We start from the raw sequence: 22,631 nt of genomic DNA, 5'->3' as shown, positions 1-22,631 counted from the left end.
ACTGGAGTTGTCACTCCTGGGTCTATCTTGGTGGTGCCTTCAGACGGTGAAAAGTGAACTGTAAAGATGGGGTCAGCATGGGAGGAGGACCAGCTTATAGGAGTTACCAGCCTAACACTGGTTCTTAGCTCAGTGGGAGTCAGAAGCTGAGAGTAGAAAGTAGTCTTCTAATTTTAGAATGTTTTCCTTCCCTGCATTTATTTAATTTTCCCATGGTGGTTAACAATAAATCCCTAAAAGACTGATTTAGTTCATTCATTTATTCCAGCAACAAATATTTGAGAACACACTGTGTCCCAGACACTGTTCTAAGGACTGGCAGCGAAGTCCAAGACAAACAATCCCTACCTTCAGCAAGTTTGCAGTCAAGCAGGATACAGATGCTGAGCATTACAAGGGAAATGATTATTCTGAAAGAGGAACTATGGGGTGCTATGGGAACATATAACCAGGGACCTAATTATATGGGAAAGGGACCAGCCCAGATCCAACACTTGCTCTCCCAGTTTACCTCCAGTAGGTTCTTTTTAACTTGAACTAATCTTGTTTGGTGGGGTAGACAGTGAGGAAAAAGAAGAGCTAGTGACAAAATCTAACTCCCTTCTCAGTCTTAAGCATGATGAAGGCAAGGGAGTAGAAGATATCAAGGGAGTGAGTGGTTGTGGCCACCAAAGGAGATAGCAGACTGAGGCCCTAAAAAAAGAAAGGAAACCTAAATCTATCCAGCACTCTCCCAGCATTCTGAAAAGGAGCCAAAACAAGGAAGAAACTGGGGTCTCTAGTTAGGACCTCACAAATCACTCATTCATTCCTCTGACATGTTCATAAATTTTCACAGTGGTTACAAACCAAAAGCTTGGTATTTCTTGGCACTTTTCCAATACCCTTTACCAGCTCACATTATCTGGGCTCCCACCCAGGCTACAGATAGCCTGGCTGTTAGCATTTCACAGAAGGGATACAGACTGGCCCAGATTCACGAGCTACCCTTCTAATTTACCTACAGTGGGTTATTTTTAACTTTGAGCTCCCACATAGAGATGGGGCAGCCAAATATCAAGACCAAATCCCTCACTTCACCTACTCAACAAAATGACCCCCAAAATGTAAAGTTTCTGTGCCTTTAACACTTCCTGGTCCCTAAAAGCCCAACTTTTCCTCAAAGCTGGGCACCTGACCTTTAGCCAGATTTCTTAATCTTGTCATGCTTTTCATAATAGCATGGGTAATGCTTTTCGTAATAGTAAATTCCACCAGGTCTCTTAGAAACTCTAAAACCAAAGCTTAAGCACTTTAAATAAATAAGTCCGCGGGTCACCACTGATTATGAACTTTTAGTTTTTAAAATAAGGCTAGCACAACTTTTGAGTCATTTTGAAAAATAGAAGATGGCCTGGTTTAAAGGTACCAGACTAGACATGGGCTTCCTTACTACGTCCCGACACAGACAGAAAGGCGTCACTATTCAAGAGGACTGAGGCTTGCAACCACAGATTACCATCTTATTTGCCATTTAGGTCCCAGATTGCTTGAGCCCAGGAGTTCAAGACCAGCATGGGCAACATAGCAAGACGTCATCTCTACAAAAAAAAAATTAGCCAAGCATCATAGTGCACGACTCTTGTCCCAACTACTCAGCAGGCTGGGTCAGGACGATTCCTTGAGCCCAGGAGCTTAAAGTGCAGTAAGTGGTGATTCGCCACTGCACTCTAGCCTGGCAACAAAGCAAGACTCTGTCTCAAAAAAGAAGAGAAAGCCAAAATGGTTAGAGACTCAGCAGATGTTTCCAGATAAGATAAGATCCAGATAAGTTTGTGACAGATAGACCTGCATTGTTCTACACCACTCTTTACCTTCACTGTTCACACTCAGATACCTCCACTAGTAAGGGAGACAAGCAGGTTTGTGCTATGTGAGCCTTTCCAGAAGAATACTGCCCAGCCCTTCTTCATCCCAGCCTTAACACACCCAACAACCAATTTCTTCCAACTGCAAAAAATCTAAATTATACTGTCCCTTTTGTAGTCAGAGAAGTATATCTTAGATCCCCAGCTCAGTCTAGCTCAGAGAAGAAAATAAGAAAAATAGAGCTCTTTCCTCTTAAAGCTACCACCTGAGTCACATACTATCATCTACCCCCCTCCCCCAACCCCAAAACACACACACACTGGTATTTGAGTGATAATATGGTAAATGCCTGACAACCTATTCTTCCACAGAATCCCTAGGCTTTCTGTGTCAACAGCTTCCCTTTAGAAGCCAAATTTGTGAGCTTTCACTCCACAGGCTGGGTGACTTTCAGACTTTGGCACCCATTTCTATTTAGATATCAAGCATGGTTTCTAAGCAACCAGCCAGCCAGCTCCTCTCCCTCTCACTTCCCCCATCAGGGAGCCAGCTTACTATACTAGCAGAACAGGTCAAACAGAGCTTGATCCTGGACAAATCAGTGCTTGAGGAAACTTTAACAAAACCAAGGAAAAATGTGGTACAAGAACAATGCAGAAGGATTCTGTTCCAGGCAGTTTAGCCTTGTACAAGTAGAAGAAGGTCATCGAGTCCGTTTTAAAGCTGGATACAATTTCAGGCATCATTCCAATCTCTTCACTTTATAAGCAATAAATCTGAAGCCCAGAGGTTAAAGGACTTGTTCAAGGTCACATTGGAAGCAAAGCTGCAGCTAGAACCTTGGTGTCCAAACTCCCAGGCCAAATCTCCTTCTACTGTGCTACATCATACTACCATTAGGAGATTTGAAAAAGAAAAGCAAAGTCTGAAGGGTGATTTTTCCATAAATTAAATCAGCTTTAAATCTAGGCATACTTGGAGAATCACAGACTTCTAACACTGTTAGAGAAAAGAGAGATTTAAAAGCTGGTTAAATCTAAACAATAAAAAAAATCCATATGTACAATATTATAAAAAAGGAAAAGAAGAAGATGGCATTCACGATTATTGAGGAGGCAGGGCAGGGGGGAGTTGCATGCTGGGGGTGGGCTGCATGGACTGCCAGCTCTCCTGGGTTTGAAGGATGCGGTACAGCTGCTTCAGCTGAGCAACGATGTTATCTTTGATGTCTGGGGTTGAGATCTGCAGGCGGACACTGCCACTATCAAAGGATCGTGTGAAATCACCAGAAAACATCTCGTAGATCATCCGAGCCACTACTGGAATGACCTGTTCAAGACACAAAACATAGGTGTATCCTCTCAGGAAAAGGTATTTTAAATAGCACGATGGACCCAAGATTGAAGGGCAGACCAAAGAGGCCCTGAGAAAGCCTCCAGTTCTAATGTCTAAATAAAGGATATGCCTTCATCTCTCTGGACCATCCTCCTGCCAAAGCTCACTCTGGAAGTTGGTTCAAATGAAGGTAAAGAACCTAAATGTAACATTAGGCTACATGACTAAATAAATGACTGCTTACTTTGCAAGACTTTTAACAAAATATCATCTATTGCTTGCCTTGCTGCACAACTCCAGGGGCAAAGCCCAAGTGGCCTTGCTGCCACTTCCTAGAATAAATTTATATTCCTAAAAGTAACTCAAAAGGTTTTTCTAAGAAAAGCTGGAAAGGGCCAGGTGTGGTGGCTTATACCCATAATCCCAGAATTTGGGGAGGCTGAGGCAGGATGATCACTTAAGCCCACGAGTTCGGGACCAGCATGGGCAACATAGGGAGACCTCATCTCTGCTGAAAATAAAATTATGCCAGGCATGGTGGCCTGTGCCTGTAGTCACAGCTACTTGGGAGGCTGAGGTGGGAGGATCGCTTGAACCTGGGAGGTTGAGGCCACAGTGGGCTGAGATGATGCCACTGCACTCCAGCCTGGGTGACACAGCAAGACCGTGTCTCCAAAAAAAAAAAAAAAAGTGCAATTTACACTGTGTGTGTGTGTGTTTGTGTGTGTGTGTGTGTGTGTGTGTGTAGAAAAGCTGGAAAGGGTCATATCTGTGAGGTTTCAGCAAGACTCTAAGGTTAGTAAGAGAATGAAAGACAAGATCTCCTCTAAATCAGTCACCCATTTTAAGGACCCTGCCTTTTCCAGCATGGTCCTACTGCACAAACCTGAATCTGTTACCCCATCTGATGAGACTGAAACCTACATGGGCTGATGGATGCTTGATGAAGGCTCAATCCAGACCTGGGGCTAAAGCATTGGCAAAAAGGAGAAGAGTTGTTGACACAGCCTTATCTTCTCACCTGAACCAAGATGAGTTTCCTTTCCAAGGGTTTCCCATCTGGCCATTCTTCCCCAAAGCATAAGTAGATCTCAAACGGTGGCTGCTTTTCTATCTGTCCTTTCTGGTGGGCAATGAGATCTGCAGAAAGTGGAAGAGCAAGTTTTGTATACCGGGTCATTCCACATGCACCCAATAAATACCATCTTTTATGCTGTCCATTACAATAGCCACTAGCCACAAGCGCTCACTAATTTTAAATTAATTAAACAGTTCCTGGGTCACATTAGTCATATTTACATGCTCAATAGCCACATATGGCTTGTGACAACCATACTGAATAGCACAAATATATTGAACAGTACAAATTACAGAGGGTTCTCTTGGACATCATTGATCACGACTTGCGGTCCAAACCACATTGTAAAAAATTCACATCTCAGTGCTTTCCCCAAAACTGCCTGCTTGAATTCACCACTCAGATAATTCCCAAAAGAATATGTGCTATTCTGAATATGACAAGCAGTGTTACCTTCCAAAGTTAAAGACAAGCTGGTAACATTTGAGATGTAATGACAGGGCTGTCTCCTTTTTCTGCCATTGAAGGAGCCACAACCAACTTAAAAATGGCTTCCAAGTACATAGCCTTGGAGTGAAACTCCCTTCTTTGTTGCCGAGGTCACCTCCAATTTTTAGACCCAAAGTTCTGTTCTCCCTTGACCTCCTCCAGAAGAAATTTTTAAAGATCTTTGCCATGCCAGGAAAGCAGGGAGGTGAAAGGCAGTCATGGTGGAAGGAATGTACTTCCAGAGAACGATTCCCACCATCAACCTTCTGAGAAATGACTTACCGCTAAGGAATGTTTCCAGACAAAATAGCTTGACCTTTTTTTGTCTCTCAATCAGGTTGGGAGCAACAAGTGATGGGGCACATGGCCCAGACCAGTACACCTTGCACTGGCACAGCCTGATGGCATAAATGGCGTGACCGCTGACCTCCAGGATCAGTCCTCTGTCCATGACGTCCAGCAGCTTGCTAGTGAAGAGCTTCTGCTTCTCATTGGTAATATGCTCAGGACCTGGGAATTTGACCTGCTCCAGGCTGACAGGACCAAAGAGCTCCTCCTGGTCAGGCATGGGACCCAGGTCCCCATAGAAGAGTCGGCAGCCCTGGGGGTTGCTCACGGTCATGGTCTGCCCGTACTCCTTCCCACGGTACTGAAACTTGATGTCCAGGTCAGTCACTGCAAGGTTAGAGATGACAGTGAGAGTCCTGCTTCACTGCTCTGCCTGCTCATCCCTGTGACTCATGCAAGTCCATTAAGATCAAGCCACCTTTCAACCAGCATTCAGGAAGGCCATTGCCATAGTTATCCTTCCTGCAATAAAGGGAGACATCAACATATCCCTGGAATATTCACTCAGAAGGCTGCCTGAAAGCAGACAGTTCAAGGTCCATCTCAACTATTTCTGTTCAATCACCACACCCCAAGGGCTACAATTTCATCAAGTAAAGTGGTCCTGGTATCCCCACGCTATACTAACTGAGTCTTCACACCAGTGGTCATTGGAAGGAACTAAAAACTAAGGTATCTGGTTTGTGTATCATTTTCAGCTTACTGTTTAAAGAAACTTGAGGAACAAGAAGCAATACCAAACAATTTTTCTGAAAATGACATGTGAGCACACACACTGGGGATCTGTTCTAATAATATGCCATAAAAGGACACAGTTCACATCAAAGTTCATTTTTACTCAGCAAATCTCCATTGAACCCAGTAGCCCTTATCAAAGCTAATTAGCCTCTTGGACAAAATTGTATTAATAGCACTCACATGCCTACCATGTATAGTGTGAAAGGGAGACCCAGGCAATGACATTGATTCTTCACTGAGATAAATTTGTACCAAATTCAGAAAGAGGTTTTTTCTGTAGGTCCTAAAGCCTCTCAAAATCCAAGAGCCTCCTCTACCAAATCCATGGCCATTAACCTCCCTATTCCACAACTAACCTTGTCACTAAATCCCCCTGCCTGACTGATAAACCTGGGCCTCCTACCCACCTAAGACCTGAATAACCTGGAGCTGGAGCTGTAACCAATCAGAGTGTCCCTATGAGCAAGTAAGTATCAGCCAATGTTTCTTTTCTTTTCCTTTTTTTTTTTTTTTTTTTTTTTTTTGAGACCATATCTCATTCTGTCACCCAGACTGGAGTGCAATGGCTTGATCAGCGCTCACTGCAGCCTCGACCTTCTGCCTTCAAGTGATCCTCCCACCTCATCCTCCCAAGTAACAGGGACCACAGGCATGCACTGCCATGCCCAGACAACTTTAGAGTCTTACTATGTTGCCCAGGCTAGTCTCAAACTCCTGGTCTCAAGCACTCCTCCCACCTCAGCCTAGGATTACAGGTGTAAGCCACCACACCCAGCTGGGCCAGTGTTTCTTTACTTCTTCCCTGGTGACTCATGGGCTAGCCAGGAAACAGAAACAGAAGGTGCCTCTGAGACAGGTAGTTTTTCAATGCATGGCAAAGAAATGCAGTCAGAAAGCAGGACAGGAAAGAGTCTGTAATAGGAGCAGAAGGCCCAGCAAGAAAGATAAAGTCTCACTTACTTGGGAGAGAGCTGATCCACAGTTCTGGAGAGCTATAGAAGGGCTGTATAGGTGCCTGGGGTACTTCCATCTCCAGGGGTTCAGTTTTGGGCCACACTGCCTCAGGGCTGCAGTTGCCCACACTGCAATTGCCCACACTGGCTGGCGCCATGGGAGAACCTAGAACAAAAGCATATGGTGAGCAGACAGGGGTACCACACATGCACATCACTTGCTGATGCTCTGAGAACTCACAAGGTCAGTAGACAAGAACTAAATACTGAACCCTGACCCAGTGTGATCTTCCAGCTCATCAGTGATTCCCATAACTAACACAATAAGAAATAAGGTTACCCTGCTCCTGCTTCCTAATCATATTATTTCTCCCACAAATTCATAGTTTTGAAAAACTTTGTTTACTGAAAATTAACATAGACAAGTGAGTTTTCTCTGGAGGTTAAATTATAAGGAGTAAGAGATTCCATACTGTAAAATTTGCCCCGAGCAATTAAATAGAGGTTGGTTGTCTTCCATAAAATGAACTCAACTGAATTAGCTGATTAGCTTCAAGGAAGTGTTAATGCATAGAAATTCCTTTAAAAACAAACAAATACTTTTACATGCATAAAATGTCTGGAAGGATACTCTAGAACCTAGAAGGATCTGACTCCTCCAGGGAAAGAAATGAAGGTTCAGGGACAGGATAGAAGGAAAACTTTTCCACTGATTTACCTTTTTGTACCATTATAAATGTCAACCATGTGAAAGTATTATTTATTCAAAAGGATCCAATTGAAGGTTTTTTTAAAAAAAAAAAAAAAAAAAAAAAAAAAAAAAAAAAAAAGAGTATTTCCCTGCTACTGTCAAAGTTGACTTGCTCCAAAGTCTACAGATTTCTCCTCCTAGCCTCACCTCTTAGGCATCTATTCTTCAACAATTCTTCATCCTCTGGCTCAACAGCTCTGAAATCACAAAGGTTAATGTTTCTTTGACCCTTTGTGTATAAGTCTGGTTAAATTTACATTCCCATTTTACTTTTTTGTTTTTCATATCTATTCTACAACTTTCCAAAAAAGGATTAAAGGCAGCTCAAAACATAAGGACACACAAATACTAGCTTTAATAAAATAGCAACAGAAATAGGAAATCAGGATCCTGGAAATAAACTGCATCATTTTAGGGGGTGAGAATAACAGAATGAGTCAGCCAGACATTTGGGAAAGGATCCCACATTTCTAGATGTTCAATTTCACTAAGTGGGAATATAACATGTGGCAATGCTTTATTTGTTTTTACTTTTATTTTGGTTTCAGGAATGCGTGTGCAGGTTTGTTAAATAGGTGAATTACATGTCCCGGGGTTTGGTATAGAGATTATTTAGTCACCCAGTTAATAAGTGTAGTACCCAATAGGTAGTTTTTCTATCCTCATCCTCCTCCCACCCTCCGTCCTCAAGGAGGCCCCAGTGTCTATTGTTCCCTTCTTTGTGTCCATGTGTACTCAATGTTTAGCTCCCCCTTATGAGTGGGAACATGTAGTATTTGGTCTTCTGTTCCTGTGTTTTAGTTCACTTAAGATAATGCCCTCCAGCTACATCCATGTTGCGGCAAAAGACATGATCTTATTCTTTTTTTATGGCTGCATAGTATTCCATGGTATATATGTACCATGTTTTCTTTATCCAGTCCACCACTGATGGGCATTTAATTTGATTCCATGCCTTTGCTATTGTGAATAAGTGCGGCAATGAACATATGTGTACATGTGTCCTTATGGTAGAACAATTTATATTCTTTTGGGTATATATCCAATAATGGGATTGCTGGGCCAAATGGTAATTCTGTTTCAAGTTCTTTGAGAAATCACCAAACTGCTTTCCACAGTGACTGGACTAATTTACATTCCCACCAGCAGGATATAAGTGTTCCCTTTTCTCCATAAACTCATCAGCATCTGTTATTTTTTGACTTTTCAGTAACAGCCATTCTGACTGGTGTGAGATGGTATTTCATTGTGGTTTTGATTTGCATTTCTCTAATGATTAGTGACGTTAAACATATGGCAATGTTGACCTGGAAGATCTCTATGAAACTGCTCTTTACCCACACTTGGTTGCAAATATATAAGTGGAAGGATAAATGAAGGAGGGCCAGTGGACTGACAAGTGTCATTTTCTGATTCTGAAAGGTAGGGGCATCACCTAGAGTAGGGTACCTGAAAATCCTAAATAAATAATCTTGATATCTAAGTTTTATAGGTGGCACAAGTTATCTCATTTTGACCCATTGCAGCCAGGTGGTACTAAAAAGACAATGAAAAACTGCTTGGCTGGATATCCGCAAGTCATTTGAGTAGGAGCATTTCAGTGGATAAATCAAGTAAAGATGCTGCGGAAGAGTAATTCAACGTGTGTTCAAGTATCCTCAGAAAATGCAGTGGGAGATTCAGTACTTGCTCTGTCACACAGTGGATTCTCAAACTCCCAACTCAATTTTCCTGGGAAGCTGGATTCAAAAGCCCACAAAAGAAAAGTCTGTTGTAGATAAATCCTATCAGAGCCTAGTATTATCAGCTACAAACATCACAAGTTTCCCGTGATACAGCCTAAGCAGAGTAGTCCTTGTTAAGGAAGTGACACAGAATTTATGCCAAGAGAAATATTAGAAGAGTTTGCCCGTAACTCATAAAATTGACACTGCATTTGGCCTGAAGGAAATTGGCAAAATGTATAACTGATGATATATTTGTATGTTGGGTTAAGAATGAATTCAAATTTTTTATTTCTTTGAATTAGCACGTAAGCTTCCGAAGATGTTCTATTGCCTGGAACCCACCCAACTCTACTGGGATAACTGAGCCAGCAGGGAGTTCCTCACCTCTGACTCCCACTTGCTAACAGTCCAGCAGCCTGGACCGATCCTGCTTTCAGGGCAGTGGTGGCCAATGTATTGACAGTTCCAAGGTCAAAACTCCTTACATCCTCCGTATGTCTCTATACCATCCATCATCCCCACTCACCATTGATGTTCAGGAAGGGGAAGGTGTCCTGGATGGGAACATGGTGCTGCGACTGATCCAGCTCATCTTCCTCATCTTCTTCATCCACATCATTATCCTTCTCATCCCAGGGAGCAGACCCTGTGGATCCTACCCAAGATACACAAGCTCACAAGTGAGCCATTCAGGTTGCACTGCCATCCCTGCAGCTGACCCACCATTCAAGCTAGGGACTGCTATCCCAGAGGCTCCTCAGGTTCAGTACACACCCTCAATGTCCTAGCTAAAAAGAGTGAGAATCAAGGGAACCAATACTTCTCTCGTGGAAGGACCTCCCTGGATTCACTGGAGCACATATCTAAATTATCTGGCTGTTAGTACTTGTTAAGTACGGAGTTAATTGGAGGGATCAGGAGATATTATCTTATTCAAAGTATCCTATGAATTAAACGATCACTCACCCAATATGTATAAAGAACTTATTACCCTGATCTTGTCACTATTGTATGTACCAAAACATCACTATATACCCAATGAATATGCATAATTATTATTTGTCAATTAAAAAAATTTTTTACAGATCATGTTAATTTTTTTTTTTACAGATCATGTTAATTGATTCTCACAATAGCTTTTGAAGTAAACAGGAAAGCTGAGATCCCATATTTTAGAGTTGAAGAAACTGAGGCTCACAAGAGGTAAAATGACTTGATTCAAGTCCTACAAGTAGTAAAGTGATAAGGGCCAGATTTAGAACGCAAACCTAAGCTTTGATCCCTTCTCCTTCAAAACTACCTAGCCTCTTGAATCCCAAGAGAGGCTACTTTTACAGTAGAACTGTATACCCCTCCACTTTCTAATGTTTTAAGTAACTAGGCTAAAAAACATACCCCTAAGTAAGCAAGATTTTGCTGAGTTTGAGTCTTTTGTTTTCTGGGTCCTTCCCAGAGAAAGGCTTTCTTGCTTTATCCATCTTAAACTTTGTAAATCAGGCTGTTTTCAAGTTGACTATCTCTTAAGAGTCCAGCTGAGGATCTGGCATACTGCCCACCTTCTCCCCAGCACCTGGGGCCTCACCTGGGTTAATGATCGAGCCCTGGGGCTGAGGGATGTCACACACTTGATATATCTTCACTGGGTTCATGGGCACCTCCTTGGTGCCATCATACATTAGGTTGAATTCTCTGCTCTTATTGAGAGCACAGCGCAGCTGGGCCTTCCATTTAGCTGGATCAGGGTCATCCACCCCTTCCTGGTACTTCCCTGTCTCTACAGCCCAGGCCTGAGAACAAGAAACCACAGTGAGTCCTATCGTTGCCCAGAGCCACTGCAAAGCGTGTGCTTACCCTTTCTCATAGACACACACACACACACACACACACACACACACACACTCTTGCATGACTGCCACACCATCCCAACCCCAATTTACAGAGACTGCAGCAGGAAACACTGCCCTTAGGACCAGGCAAGACAGGTGCCTAAGTGAAATAAAGCCATGTGCAAATACAATGTATTAAAAGGAGGAGACTTATTGCAAGCATTGGTACCAGCACTCATTAAGACAACAATGTTCTAATGAAGGGCTGAAGATAAAGTTTGGGGAAAATATGCACCAAAGTGCAGATGGTAACTCTGGATAGCAGAATTTCAAGTAACTTTTTTTCTTTGCTTATTCATTTTTGACATGAGTTGCTTATACGACAATAGGTAAGACAAAGAGGCATGGCAGAGGATATGAAGAGTTTGGCCTCCTGGGTTCCCTCCCATCAGTCTTCAATCTAATACATAAATAAAGAATTGTGGCTCACAATTGTGAGCGGTGACTCACTCCTGTAATCGCAGCACTTTGGGAGGCCAAGCCGGGTGGATCACGAGGCTAGGAGTTCGAGACCAGCCTGACCAACATGGAGAAATCCCGTCTCCACTAAAAACATAAAATTAAGCGGGTATGGTGGTGCATGCCTGTAATCTCAGCTACTTGGGAGGCTGAGGCAGGAGAATCACTTGAACTCGGGAGGCAGAGGTTGCCATGAGCCAAGATCGTGCCATTGCATTCCAGCCTGGGCAACAAGAGTAAAACTCCATCTCAAAAAAAGAAGAAAGAAAAGAAAGAAGAAGAAAGAAGAAGAAAGAAGAAAGAAGAAAGAAGAAGAAGAAGAAGAAGAAGAGAGAAGAGGAAGAGGAAGAGGAAGAGGAAGAGGAACACTGGGGGTTCAGCTTGTCCCACTGCCTGAGGGCCTCAAGTCCTAAAAAATCCACACCCCTTACCTTTCCCTATCCTCTCAGACTTCTACTTCATTAGAAACATCATGCTGTCAACCACACCAGTGGCTGGCAGCACGGACTAAACCACTTTGACTCCTTCTCTCTGGTTTTCAAATATGGAAACTCACAGCACTTTCCCCAGACAAGAAGAAGTTAGCCTCCCCAGTGAGGAAAGGAAAAATCTAAGCCGCTCAAGTCATAGACCAAGGTGCTCAGGAGCAAAGCAGGGAGTAGACACCTAGCCCTACTTTCGGCTCTAACAGGCATTCTTGTTTCTGCTCATGGGATAGCCACTCTCCCCCATTGCTAACAAGTTCTCTGATTTCTTTGTGCAGGAGTACAACTTGTTCTGATGCTGAAAAAGTAGGTGCCATTAGCAGAGAACTCAAGACAGGAAGCACACACCAATGTTTTCAAGCTAACACGTTATTTGACTTGTCCAAACCCAATCCCTTCCTGATTCTGATCATAGGCTTCTGCCTCAAGCTGAAATTGAATTTTTCTGCCCCATCCTTCAAGAGCTCTGATCTCCTTCAGTCACCCCCTGAAGAACCTCACAGTCATGAGGAAGTTCCCTCAAAAGCTAATCTAAATCCTCCTCCTCCAATTCGGATCACTTCCTCTTACCATCTTTTCAGATTCCGGTCCCTCCATTTGATTTGTGGTAGGGAATGAAGAAGTTTGGCAACACTGTGCTGCCCCAGGTGGCTGAGCAGACACTAGGGGGCCTAACTGCTGCTCCATTCTATCCAACCCCCTACAGGAGATTTCAATTTCACTGGTCACTGGTATCTGGAAGGCCTATCTCCAGTTACCTGGCAATACCTGGCTGCTGCCTCCCCACATTTTCCCTTCCATTTGTTTGATCCTCTGTGTGCCCACGCTAACTCTGGCCCCACCCAGCTGACTTGGGCTATGAAGACTTTGGCAGAAGTCTGCACATTTCTGTGGTTCCCTAAAGCCCTGCTCCTCCGTGGAGAGCAGCCAGACCAACCCAGAACCACAGCCCCAGCCTTCCTGCTCACCACACAGCCATCCCCAGGACCCACCCAGATTGCACTGGGCACCCAAGGCTGATGCAGTGAAGAGCTGTATCATTTAAGACTGGAATTTTATAATCAAGAAAGGAGGCCAGGCCAGTTGGCTCACGCCTGTAAATCCCAGCACTTTGGGAGGCTGAGGTGGGTGGATCATGAGGTCAAGAGATTGAGACCATCCTGGCCAACATGGTGAAACCCAATCTCTACTAAAAATACAAAAATTACCTGGGCATGGTGGTACACACCTGTAATCCCAGCTACTTGGGAGGCTGAGGCAGGAGAATCACTTGAACCCGGGAGGTGGAGGTTGCAGTGAGCTGAGATCGTGCCACTGCACTCCAGTCTGGGTAACAGAGCAAGACTCTGTCTCAAACAACAACAACAACAACAACAACAAAAACAAAACAAAACAAGAAAGGAGAGCATAGGTGGAACCATGTGGCAATCATTGTGATTTATAAACATCGCTTGTTCAAACCCATTCTGAGTCTTGCTAACAAGAGATTCTGATCCCTGTGCAGGTCCTTATTTCTCTTCCTAAAGAGGAAATAATCTCTGCATTTTTATAGTGCTTTACAAATCCCTTTCCATACTTTATTTCACTTGATTCTCACAGGCAAGACTACTTTCATCCCCATTTTACCAAAGGGGAGCTGAAGCCCAGAGAGGTTAACTTGCTCAGGGCTACACATGCAGCTGATGGTAGTAGAATTTGAGGCCAGTTCTTCCAATTCTTGATCAGAAAGGGCAGAATAATGGGGGGTGGAATGGAGACAGAAAGTCAAGGGTTCAAATCCTGCCCCCACCACTTACTGGGTGTGTGATTTTGGCAAGTTATTCAATCCCTCTAAGACTTAGCTTCTGCATCAACAGCATGAAGGTAATACCTCCCTTACAGGGTTGTCATGAGAATTAAAAGAGATAATGGACACAGATACTCATTTAATGTTAGTGCCCACCTGTATATTCTGCTAAAGGCCATCAGAGCTTGGTATCTGTGAAAGCACCCTCCCTCTGCACTCTGCAAACAGATGCACAGATATAACTAAAACAAAGTCACCTCCCCACAGCCCAATTTTCCTCAAGCCCCAAGCATGCAAGCCCAAAGCATCAATCTCATGAGTAGGGCTTTCAGGAAATAGCCTCTTCCCCAGGGCCAGCCACTGTCAGACATTTGAACAGCAAATCCAGTTTCAGACCATGGCCACAAGAGGCCATCTGGGCCAAGATGGGCCAGCGCCCTTCTCAATGCCAACTCCAATAATTGGTGCTGGTTTATAGGTACTAACATTATCAACTTTTATATTGTTATTTAAAATCTAAATTAAGAGCAGTCATTTACCTTCTAAGTACCTTCAGGCCAATTTTCTTTCTGCCTGTCCTCTCTACACCTGACATAACTGAGTTGGGTGGGAAACATCCCAAGGATGGCTTTCTTTTGAACCCTGCGCTCACATTTTCTGCCCTTTCCAAACCCAATTTCAGCAAGGACCAAAGGCATGAATCTTGAGAGGCCCACAGTAGAGACTGTATTTCACTGGTGACTTCTAGCTTATACTCAAAGAAGAAAAGGGCAAACAAACTAACTTCTCAATGTCTTGGGATGCAGGAACTACAGCTACTCATGAGATGGAAGTGACCAAGAAAGAAGCTGGTTTGGAGCAGAGGCACAGCCTCCAGGGTTTCAAACCATGTGAAAACCTTTCCCACAACAAGCCTGTCCACCTACTTCTGTCTTAAGTCAAGCTTTTGTTTCACTTAAATTTTGTAAAATGCTATGTGATTAAATCTTCTTTTCAGTTAAATAAAATGACTGTCATATCAGTGCTATTTCCTATTTTTGAAAACATTCATAAAATTAAAACTTGTAATTAAATCACCTTTAATTTTTAAGCAGCAGTTATAGATGGGGCAAAATATTTTAACTCAAAAGAAAAGCTTGCCAGGTGCAGTGGCTCATGCCTATAATCTGAACACTCTGGGAGGCTAAGCAGGGAGGATCACTTGACCCCAAGAGTTCAAGACCAGCCTGGGCAACATGGTGAAACCCTGTCTCTGCAGAAAAAATACAAAAATTAGCCAGACATGGTGGTGTGTGCTTATAGTTCCAGCTACGTGGGAGGTTGAGGCGGGAGAATCGCTTGAGCCTAGAAGGTCAGGGCTGCAGTGAGCTATGATCATGCCACTTGCACTCCAGCCTGGTTGACAGAGGAAGACCATATCCCACAAAAAAAGAAAAAGAAAGAAAAACTTGCGGAGAGCCCTCTATACCAACCACATAGGCTATACTGTGTGCCTGCTAACACCTGATAGTTCTGTCCTGGTCTGAGGATCCATTGCCAGGCCCAAGCACCTCGCTGCATAGCAAGAGCTCTGAGTGACTGAGGAGGAAGAGTTAACTGCTGACACTTGCTAGCTTTTGAAACAAACACATCACTACAATCACTAATGAGAGTTTTGGCCAACCCCAGCTGGTATCCTTTGGGATGTGATTGAGTACTTTCAACCAGTGGGAAAGAACAAAGGGCTTCAACCATTGCAGACACACCTCCAAAAGAGGAATTACCATACCTGCAGAGTTTGGGCACCCCCATCATAAGCATTCTCTCTGTTTCACCAGAGTTTTAGATCTAGTATATTCTCCAGGCCAAAAAAAAAAAAAAAAAAAAAAAAAAAAAATCCAGAAAGGTCTGATGGTAGAAGAAGTCCTTTACCTTAAAAATAGTATTTTCCTCTTCTTGTTGAGGGCTATGCCGGGTGGCATGTTTCCAGGGAATCTGGAAGCGTTTAGAGTCCCTGTGTAGCCAGATGAGCCCAGGGTAGAGGCCACTATCCACCTGGGCCACCAGCCAGGGCTTCAGTCGGACTCTGCGGGGGTGGAGGGCCATGATCTGGAGGATCAGAGGGAGAAATGGGAATAGCAGAAGAATTAGGCCAGCCACTGGGAACCCTTCCCAGCCACCGTTCCCATCTACTAGAGCTACAGTTTCACTAGATTACAGCAAAGAAACTAAATATGGGAATAAACTGTGCCAGGTGGGAAAGAAAAGAGGTTAAAAGGTCCTTTTTATTCTGATTCCAAAGCCATTTATACTTCATGCTTTAGCCAAATCAGACTTATCATCCAAGTAGATCACATTTCTTCTATTTAAATCCTGAAGCAGAAAAATAAAAAGATGATGTCATCCTGCTGGAACACAGTCCTTCCTGAAGCACCAAGGACTTTGGAAGAGAAGGGAAATTGTTCTTTTCAATCTTGTCTCAGGAGAGGGAAGAAAAAAGTTATGGAAACAGCAACAACTATATAAATGAGAAGCTGAAGCATGTTCTCTTTTTAAATAAGACAACTAAAGGTGAATGGGAATATTTTAGAAAGAAATGACAGCACCATGATGAGGGAGAAGTAGGTAAGGGGTAGATCCTGGACTCCAGAGTCTTCACTTACATGGAAGAGCAGGCAGTGTGTTCGCAGGGATCTGAAGAGTCGGCTTATCTTTCCCTTGACCACTCAAAGGTTCTGTATGGAGAAAAGAGGGGTCTCAGCTGGTTATCCATACAACAATCCAGTGTCTGGGAGAAGGCTTGGGAACATTGGCAACAAAGGTTCTGAGAATGTGTCTCTGCAAATGAGTTCTGGTAAAGCTCAGAAGCCCTAGAATAAGCAAATACTAAAGTACTAAGAGTACTTACAGTACCAAAAACAGTCATGAGACAAGCTTTGCATGGCTAGGACAGCCTCCTCCCTTGGGTCTGTTTATCTCCCAATGAAGCCTGGAGTGAACCGATTGGTTGCAGGAGCCAGCCTGGGTAAAGTCTGCAATTGATTCTCGTAAAAATACATGGGCATAGCAGATAACATTCAAGAGCAGCTGGCACTCACAGCAGAAAATAAAAGCCTTCCCAGATTGGGTGACTGATAAAAAAAAAGAGGCACTGGAGAATTATCTGAGATGTTCTGTTGGATTTTTTGGTGTTCTTATTTTGTTTTTACTTAAGATGAGAATGAGATGCCTGGAAAAATAACACTCATTCAACAAATATTTGTTCATCCTCTACCATGTGCCAAGCACTGTGTTAGTTACTAGACACTAAAGCTCTATGTTCCTTCTTGAGAATCTCCACGTTGGAACTTCTCAAGCCCCACAATGGCCTGAGGAGGAGTGGAAGATAAATAGGTCACCTTCATACCCAGAAAGATCCCTACCTGGATCACAGTTCTGAAACCAAACAACCTTACAGCAAAGAAGCTAAATATGGGAATAAACTGTGCCAGGTGAGAAAGAAAAGAGGTTAAAAGGGTCAGCTGAAGGCTCCAACATAGAAGAGCTTAGCTGACGGGGTGGCCCATAACACCACTTCTCTCTCCAGCCAGACTCCCAACAAATGTGAAAAACCCAAACCTAACTCAGCATCTGGCACTTTAAGAGCAAGACAAGACCTGCCCTCACCTGAGCTTTCTGACCCAATTACCAAGTCCTGCAACTGAAACCTTCCCCCTGGGAGCACAGTGGGTAGGTGAGGTTGGCATGCAGTGTTCCAGTGCCCCCACGTAGTTGGCCTTGAATTACGGTGTTTTGTAGGGCAGCATGTGAAACCATCAAACCATGGAGTGCATTTACACCTTATAAGGAGAAGGGAATGCATATTCTCTCAAGGGTTAATTCTACCTTCTGCTCCCCAGTCCTATCACTACTAAAAGGGGGATGGAGCAAGAGAAGGAAAAAGAGGATAGAGAAATAGGCACCATCCAGTCAATCTAGTAAAAAGCTTTTGAGAATTTCCATTGCAATACTGGTGAGTGCTGTGTTTGGGCCTGTCAGACATTAAAATCCAACTCTTGACCAATAGTGGACTTGAAGAAAAGTCCAAAAGGGCTTATTGTAGTTGATCCAAAGCCCATCATGAAAAAATTAAGGCAATCAGGCCTAGACCAGGATCTGCGCCTGATCATGGGAAAGGAGATGCAGCCACCCATAGAGATCAGTGACTAAGATCTAGAGCCCTGGGTTCTCAGTGTTCTCCTAAGATGGGACTACACATGAGCAGCCTTGCCTCAGCCCCATGGAAGGAGCCCCAGCCTGCCCTCCTCCAAGCCCATGCCCTGTCTCTCTCACTGTAAACCCTCTCCACCTTCTGAAAGTCAGCCAAGATCTCCCCTACCCACCACCCAGTAACTATAACTCTAAAAACAGGCAGAGATGGAAAAATTGAAAACCCAAATGACCGAGACAGAAATGGTTCATTATGTCACAACCACAGGCTGCAATATCAAGTAGCCATTAACAACAGGCGTCAGAATTTTTATTATACTCAAGGAAATATTTACAATCTGAAGTTGTGGGGGCAGGGGGAAACAAAGCATACTGTGTAGCACTATCTCCATCTTGTAACATAGCACATACTTGCATACATGTGCACATACACACAGAACTGAGAAAAGGAAATAAATACAACAATGCAACAAAATATTTGTAATGGTTATTGGAATTGTAATGGTGATGGAATTATGGGTGTTTTTTACATTCTCCTATATATGTTATACATGATTCATATTTTCCTACAATGATATGTTTCAACTTATAATTTAAAAAACTACGAGTAACTTTTTTTAACCTCAGGACAATAAAACATTGCTTATAAAGGATGGTAACAACAATCCTTTGTATCTGTGTAGGCTTTACAATTTTTACATGAACCTTTACCTAATGTGTCTGGTTTCATCCTTATGAACCTGAACATGGTATTACTATCCCCATTTTACATCTGGGCTAACTGAGATGCTTTATCTCCTAAGTCAGAGTGTTCTGTACCAAACCTTGTCACTGCACCCTGTCTTCTATGTCCCTCTCATCTTCTAGGCACCAAGAAAGTAAACTAAAAACATCAGCAAAGATTCCAGCAACATAGAGGGCCAATAAAGTTATTGAGGTGGAGACTGCATAACATCCACTCTCAAACACACCTAAATCAGAGTTCTCTTTCTAAACACTCTTACCACCCAAATCCCAATGCCTGCAGAACCACCTTAGCCTACTTGAACTCATCTTGGTATCTCTAGCTGCCATCACAGCAAAATGCAAGGCCTGTGTCTCTAACAGGTATTTAACCAACCAAAGGACAATGATGCTAACCTATGTATTCCCCTCACGCTGAGCATAGAGGAGGGACACTTTCAGCCTCCTCAGGGCACTAACTGTCCTCTCGCATACGCCTATTCTAGGGAGCAGGTCCTCCATAAACACCCTCACTGCCACCTCCATAGCCCCTCCCCAGACTAGTTTCCAGGGGCACTGCCACACCAAAGCCGAGATTTGGCCATCAGTGGTTTTGCTCAGGTTAAAACCCAAGCCATTTCTTGCAGACAAGTCTTAGCAGTCCCAGTTCTTCCCTTTCTCCTGAAGGAAGTGAAATGCCATCCTCTAAGTTCTGTTCCTCGGGTTTCCCTGTTTAGTTTAGCCCTGCTTAGGAGTAAACTCCGGGCCTCTAGTCAAAATGCCTACACCCTTCCCCCCTGCTGGATGGAAGTTGGGGGATGACAAACGGGAGTTACAAGGTATTGAGTGCCACTGTCATACATCATACACGTCTCATCCTAAACCACACTCCTGGGTCAACACCAGCTTTCACCAATCCCACCCAAGCACCTTCCTCGCCCTATCCGTCTCCTTTCCTTCACTTCCACTCTTGACATCCACCAAGAGAACAGGTTGGGACAGGGTGACCCCTTTGCCACAACGCAGGCTCCCTGCAAAGAGTGGCACCTCGGGCCTCCTTTCCAAGTCAGGCCTGGGAGACTTTCCCTATTCTCCACACAACACTCCAGCCCCTTCGGGCAAAGAGGGCCCACCCCCAGAGCAACCACACCCCAGCGTCACCCTCCCCAACACCTAGCTCCGCTCCTTGGAAATCCAAGGGTGTCTCCCAGGCCCAGGGCGAAGGGCCTAACTGTGCCAAAGAGACTCAGGAGGGAAAACAAACCGCCAATGCTCCAAAGCTCTTGGCCACCCTCACACCAGTTTCCCAAAACGCCCACGAGGACCAAGGGCCTGCGGACCTGGGAAGTCCTCTCTCTGGGACACAGGGGCCAGCGGCAAGTTGGTAAGAATGAAGGGGGCGCGGTGCTTTAGATCTACCGGATAGTGGGGTTGTTGGGGGCCAAGAGCAGTTCCCTCCGCTTCGGTGGTGGGGGTAGGGAGAGTAGACACAAGTGTAGATTCGAGAGGGGCCTAGTGCTACAGAGCTGAGGCCGCCCCAAAGCTATCTGGAAGAGGGCGACAGGCACCCAGCCCCAGTGTGTACGCACCCAAACACACAGATGCCCCCAAGCAAGTTCTCTCACCCCCCACAAACTCCGGCAACGGGTCCTACCCCACCCACGGGGAAGCCTCCCACCCTCAAGCTGGTCCCCAGAAGTTGGCGTCCCCACCTTTGCTCAATCTGTCCACCAGAAGCTGACGTCCCTCCGAACCAAGTCCGCAGCGAAGACCACCCGTCGCTACCACGCTCCTCGACGTCTCAGCCAAGGGGCGCCTGGCTCTACCCAAGTAGGGACTGCGGGTTCCTCTCCCCGTCCCGCACCAGCCCTTACCTGCCCGGCCCAGGTGCGCCGAGCTCACGTCAGCGCCTCGCCCCAGGACGCCGCAGCCCTAGCCTCCGCCCGGTCACGCCTCCCAGGTGTGGCCACGCCCCCCGGCATCCGGGATTGGCGCGTTGCAAGAAATATGACACTCAGCGTTTCTGGACGGCCCGGCCCAGCGGCGCCCGCTCTCTGTCCCACCCTACTCCCCCGCTTCTAACTCCAGCTAAGAAAGTCCCACATTCAACCTAGCCTTACGCCTCAGGGCTGGTGGTCCTGGGAACTGGAAGCGACTGGGAGTTCAGATCTAAGTCCAGAGGGTGCCTCCCTCCTTCACGCCGCATAATTACCCTGCAGTATGCAGACAGTTAAGCACAAATAAGGGTTTTGAGATTCTGGGTTGGCCCTACCACTCGTGGGCCTGTGCAAGTGGAGTTGTACATGAAGAAGAGAACCAGAACACTTGGTCCTGTCTGGGGGAAGCCATATGCTTCCAGGACTAGAATTCTACCTTTACTCTGCCTCTTACCCGTGTGACCCTGGGTAAGTTACTTAGCTTCTTGGTTTCAGTTTCCTCATCTCTTCAATGAGAATAATAATTCCTGCCTTCTTTTTTGTTGTTGTTGTTGTTGTTTGCTTTTTTCTCTTTCTTTTTCTTTTTTTTTTTTTTTTTTTTTTTGAGTTGGAGTCTTGCTATGTTACACAGGCTGGTCTCCAACACCTGGGCTCAAGGGATCCGCCTCAGCCTCCCAAAGTGCTGGGATTACAGGCACTGGCACCCAGTTCAGTTCCTTTTTTTTAAGGCAGGGTCTGGCTCTGCCACCCAGGCTAGAAAGCAGTGGCACAATCATAGCTCAACCTCCTGGGCTCAAGCGATTCTCCCACCTCACCCTCCCAAGTAACTGGAACTACAGGCATGGGCCACCATGCCCGGCTGATTTCTTTCTTTTTTTCTTGTAGAGACAGGGTCTCACTATGTTGCCCAGGCTGGAGTTCCTGCTTCCTCTGATCACTATCGTGTAATGATTAAAAACATAGCCTCTGGAGCCAACTATTGGGGTTTAGACCCCAACTCCATCAGTTACTACAGACTTGGGAAAGTTTCTTAAGCTTTTTAGGTCATGGTGTCTTATCTGTAGAAACAGGTCAATAATAGTACCTACCTCAGGGTACTGTGGGGATTCAATAACTACATGTAAACTGCTTTCAACAGTATTTAGCACTTATCAAGTGCTTTTTATGTACTTGCAATTATTATTGGCATAAAGATTAAAATTACCATATAGACAGTGTGTCAGAGAGCAAGAAGGCATTCCTTGTTATTACCTGAAATTCAAGTCCTGCATGTACCCTAACAGGTGCTTGATGAGATTTCCCTCACCTTCCTCATCTATCTAGAGGACAGGTTTGCAGGAGGCTGTGCAACAGTAAATAAGACTTTTAAAAATCCCCCACCCTGAACCACTGAGCTGTCGTAGGTGAAATGGGGCATGAGCAGGCCACTTAGGTTTTGGTGTTTAAAGTAATGAGTGAGAAACTGTGGAGGAGTGGTGCAATGAGTTGAATTGTCACCCACATAGAAAAAAAAATTTGTATTTTGAAGTCTTGACTACCCCCCACCCCCAACCACCACCACCAGCCAGATGTCAGAATGTAACCTTATTGGGAGACAGGATCCTTATGGAGGTAATCAAGTTAAAATGTGGTTATAAGGGTGGGCCTGAATCCAATATGAATGGTGTCCTTATAAAAGGAAGAGATTTGGACACAGAGGCAGATACCCACACAGGGAAGGTGGTATGAAGAGACACAAAGAGAAGACAGCTAGCTGCAAGCCAAGGAGAGATACCTGGAATAGAGCTTTTTTTTCACATCCCTCAGACCTTGATTTTGGACTTTTAAACTCCAGAACTAGGAAACAAAAAATTTCTGTTGTTTAAGCCACCCACTCTGAGGTACATTGTTATGGTAGCCC

At 44.6% G+C, this 22,631-nt stretch overlaps 1 protein-coding gene across 1 annotated transcript; it reads right to left on the bottom strand.

Moving 5' to 3' along the window:
- Positions 1 to 245: 245 nt before the first annotated feature.
- Positions 246 to 20,735, bottom strand: IRF6 (interferon regulatory factor 6). The gene is made up of 9 exons (XM_010385029.2): positions 20,507 to 20,735; positions 16,526 to 16,597; positions 15,795 to 15,971; positions 10,850 to 11,054; positions 9,794 to 9,922; positions 6,797 to 6,955; positions 5,033 to 5,425; positions 4,205 to 4,323; positions 246 to 3,177 (listed from the first exon to the last, which is right to left on the bottom strand). Exons 3-9 carry the CDS (start codon positions 15,966 to 15,968, stop codon positions 2,953 to 2,955), a joined length of 1,404 nt encoding a protein of 467 aa, XP_010383331.1. The 5' UTR covers positions 15,969 to 15,971; positions 16,526 to 16,597; positions 20,507 to 20,735; the 3' UTR covers positions 246 to 2,952.
- Between the last annotated feature and the right edge of the window lie 1,896 nt (positions 20,736 to 22,631).

The sequence above is a fragment of the Rhinopithecus roxellana genome, chromosome 8 (genome assembly GCF_007565055.1).
Source record: "Rhinopithecus roxellana isolate Shanxi Qingling chromosome 8, ASM756505v1, whole genome shotgun sequence".
NCBI classification, from domain to species: Eukaryota; Metazoa; Chordata; class Mammalia; order Primates; family Cercopithecidae; genus Rhinopithecus; species Rhinopithecus roxellana.
This window is presented reverse-complemented; position numbering and strand designations above follow the sequence as displayed.